At 41.9% G+C, this 4,248-nt stretch overlaps 1 protein-coding gene across 1 annotated transcript; it reads left to right on the top strand.

The window, feature by feature from the left end:
- The first annotated feature begins 2,423 nt into the window (after positions 1–2,423).
- Positions 2,424–4,045, top strand: LOC131245208 (phytolongin Phyl1.1-like). The gene is made up of 2 exons (XM_058244507.1): positions 2,424–3,591; positions 3,678–4,045. Exon 1 carries the CDS (start codon positions 2,873–2,875, stop codon positions 3,584–3,586), a length of 714 nt encoding a protein of 237 aa, XP_058100490.1. The 5' UTR covers positions 2,424–2,872; the 3' UTR covers positions 3,587–3,591; positions 3,678–4,045.
- The last annotated feature ends 203 nt before the right edge of the window (positions 4,046–4,248 follow it).

Genomic DNA, 4,248 nt, shown 5'->3' on the forward strand with positions numbered 1-4,248 from the left:
TAGAGGCGTACATGAACCAAGCTAGCTGTCTTAGCTTGCTCGACTAGACTCGACTCGAAAAAGCTCGATTCAACTTGGTTCGAAGCTGAGTTCAAGTCGAGTCAAGCTTATTTTTTGAGCTTGAAAATGAATTCGAGCTGGCCCGGCTCAAATCAAACCCAACTCGAATCGAATTTGGATCGTTCTAGTTCGGTGACTCAATTACTTTGATGTTAATGTTGCTCACCAAGTGTTTGATGAAATGACTCAAAGAAGTGTGGCCGGTGGCAAGAAAGGTATGTATATGAAACCAACGCCCTTTTTTTCTTGATTTTTATGTTGCTTAGAAGGTGTTTGATAAAATACCTGTAAAACCATTACTATAGTCTCTAAGACAATGAGATTTTGAAGGTGTAGTACAGGTGTTTGTGAAAATGGTATAATGGCAAACTCAGCTTAATCTTGGCTCGAACAAGCCCGAGCTGCTGATCGAACCGAGCCGAGCCGAGTTTGAGCTGAGGTCAGCTAGTGGCCAAGCCTAGTCGAGCTGAGGCTAGCTCGACTCAGTTCGACTTGATGTACAACCCTAATTTTCAGTCATCATTTTGTGTCCTTTTAATTTCTGTTACTTCGTGGTACTCAACAGTATCCGAGAATTGATTATTTGTCCCATTTCTACCAATACTTTATATCTCTTTCACAACCATTTGTACACGTAGTGGTCTTGATTCAGACAAGCCATATCACATGGCTTTCAGTCGCAGATGGAGAATGGACCACCTTACCAACATACTTGCGTCAAACCGAAAAATGGCCTGTGTAAAATTTTCTGAATTGACCGTTATGTTAGTTCTACCCTATTTAAAAACTGGTGGTGAGTCATCTGTCTCACATGATGCAGCATTTATATATAGCTATTTAAATAATCCAAATTGCAGATCCCATTGATATATCTAAATTCTCAGTCATCAAGATTTCCTAACCATCCAATTAAAGGCCATCAAATGAATGGTTAAAGTAAAACAGTGAGTGGCCCAAATTGGAAATGAGAATCATATGAACAATATAATCTACTCAGTCCCAGTTTCTCTCTGTTATGCTTCTTCCACAGTTGAGTCAGCAATTTGGACGGTTTGGATTGATGTACAACTATGACATGGTACTTTTTAAGAGTCACCTCCATTTTGTCAATGGTGCCAAACTAACATTGGGGTCTAAAGGAAAGTTTACGAAAATACCCTTTGTTCGGACGAATGGACCACGGAAGGAGCCGTGACGATCTGCACATGGGGCTTGCATGGGCACAGGCCAACATGCAATGCCACATACAACAAAAGCTAGAGAAAGCGACTCTGCATGTGCCATGCTGCAGGCCTCCGGTCGAGTCACAACGCGGCTCTTCATGTGCGTACGGGGACATTTTTGTCATTTTTATGAAGTTTCAGTGGTGGCGAGGAAAGAAAGGAAGGCCTGGAGGATACCTGCCTTGGGCTCGTCTGTCTCTTTGGAAGCTGTAGACAGTGATCTGAGGGAAGGGCTGTCAACGGGCTGGGTTTGGATCGGGTCCCATATGGTACTTGTGCCCTGGCTAACTGGTAACCGGTAACTGGTAACGGAATTGCTGGTGTCTGGTCCTTTCTGGTCCGAGTTCCATTCCTGAATACCCAGATCCGATCGGGTCTGGGTATCCCCTTTTAGTTGGTTATGGTCGAATAAGAGCATTTGTATGGTCAGGCTCACTTACCCGAAGGCTTATATTAGACACGCACGTGACACTTTGACACATGGGTGGTAAATAAATTGGCTGCTTACACGCCTCTGGCTTGAGAAACCTTATGCAATATATGTATATATATATATATATATATATATATATATATATATATATATATATATATATATATATATATATATATGTATATATCACCATTCATTTCTTCGGGGCATTTAAGGCATGATCTAAAAAATGAGGTAGATCTAAAATTAAAGTAGACCATATCACATGAAGAACGTTTAAATAATTATTCTTTAATCCCATTATTTTCTGCAGTGTGATTCACTTATGTGTTAATTCTATCTCATTTTTAGGCTCATCTGCTAAAATGATATGAACTATTGAAAGGAAGGCATGGATATACTACATAATTCCTGGTGAGCTTACCAGGTTTTTACATAATCACTTGTGATGGTGCAATTTTGAAGGTGAAACTCCTTTCTTTCAAACACATTTGGTATAGCTTAAGTGCATGTATTTATTTACTGAATGGAGAGAAATTAGATGAAAATACAATTAAATACATCCAACTAAACAGGCTAATTAGATTGGTTGAACGACCCTTACAACCTGTTTCGTCTACTCGTGTTTTTGGAAACAAGGCCTTCCTATATTTTTTGCATTTTTAACCGTCCAATATATGTACAGCATTTTAACGGTTACATGGGTAAATAGAAGATTTTTTTTTTTTGGTAGTATTCTCGGTAATTTGTAACATCCTGCGTATCATCCATAACAGCCAGAGTATCAAAGTATTTCTCCTTTCGTTTGCCCAAACGTGGAGACGTCTCCTTAGAAACCGGCGGCCCAAACGGCTTCGACCACCTCCAATAACGAGAGAGAACCTCTCTCTCTCTCTCTCTCTCTCTCTCTCTGTGATTTCAGAAACCCAGAGATCAAACAAAATTGCAAATGGGCTGATCTCCATATTCCGGCAAAAAAAATCCTACCAAACATGTCTCAAATCTCCGATTCTCGGCTTTCTCATCTGCCGATCGATCCTCATTTCGCCTTTTCCAGCCATAAAAATCAAATCCATCTCCATCCGCTCCTCCAAACGCCATTGCCATCATCTGAGGCCTGCGATACTTGAATCATCTGCTTCTTCCCAACCGTTCGATGATTTCCGCTTTGAATCCGATCCTCTATGCTTGCATTTCCAAAGGAACTACGGTTCTTGCCGATCTCAGCTCCGGAGACCCTGATCTCGAAACCCTAGCCTTCCAATGCCTCGAAAAGAAACCCGATTTCCACGGATTTTACTCCCACACTATCAGGAATAGGAGCTACTGCTTCTTGATCGATGATCCGATCGTCTATTTCGCCGTCGTCGAAGAAGATTTTGGAATGCCGCATGTTGTTGATTTCCTGAAGCATCTGAAGGATGCATTTGCAGCGATTTCCAAGAAAAAACGGATCAAGAGTTTGGATCGTTTGACCTATCGCTGCTTTCAGGAGGAATTCGGTCCTGTTTTCTGCCGCTCGATGCACCTGCTGAATCCGATCGGTGATCAGGATGAGAGCACCGGAAAGAACGCCGGATCGACGGAGGCACCGTTGCTTGGCAATCCTAACCGGCATGAGAGGAAGAAGAGAGTCGGGATGGCGGAAAACATGGTGGATGTTGCCCTCGATGCTAACGTGAGCCGGGAGCTTCCGGTGTTGCTGCGGAAGAACAGTTGTTGTGCCGGAAACGATGGTGGACGGCAACAATCTGGCAAGACTTGGAAGCGACACGTCCTGATAGTCTTGCTCGTAGACTTGGTGATTTGTTTGATCTTGTTCGGCGTGTGGCTGTCGATCTGCAAGGGGTTCCGCTGTGTCAAGCGCTGAATCTGGTAGGCCAAGATTCTGGAAGATTTTAACCCCGTGAATTGTAAATTTCTGTTCTCACTCGGGCGTGTGTGTTCTCTGAAACTGCAAGGATTTCTTTGAAGAGGCTGTGGCATCATCATCATCACACGATCGGTAATGACCCACAGCATTCTTGTTTGTTGTCAATTAGTTCTTGAATCCTTTATAGCTCCTGATGTGGCTACTTTGATTAATAGTTGTTTGGGTTCTTTGCACAGATTTTAACCTGAAATGCTCATTTCATTGCATGTAAATGTGAATAGAAGGGAAAATGATATGACAAACCACAGGCGTTGAATGCTAATCTATTCTGTTCTAGCTTTTGTAATTTTATTTTTTTCTGGAAGGCAATTCTAGCTTTTGTAATTTCTGATTCATATATGGTGAAATAGAAGTATGATCAACACAATGCTGTTGAAGAAACAGATCATTTGATAACCTGGTAGAGTGGAAGCTTGTTATTGTAAATTTTCTGGTAGTTTTAAGGAGGAGGTGTATGATCGTCCATTACTGGCACATGGTAAGCACTACGAGATTATGGTCCATGTGAATAGACCTATCGGCAAGTCCTCCCGGCTCTCTGAGTATTATGAGTTTTGGATCCTGTTTTCCCCGTATTGGAATCATATCAAAACCGTGTT

The sequence above is a fragment of the Magnolia sinica genome, chromosome 5 (genome assembly GCF_029962835.1).
Source record: "Magnolia sinica isolate HGM2019 chromosome 5, MsV1, whole genome shotgun sequence".
Lineage (NCBI taxonomy): Eukaryota > Viridiplantae > Streptophyta > Magnoliopsida > Magnoliales > Magnoliaceae > Magnolia > Magnolia sinica.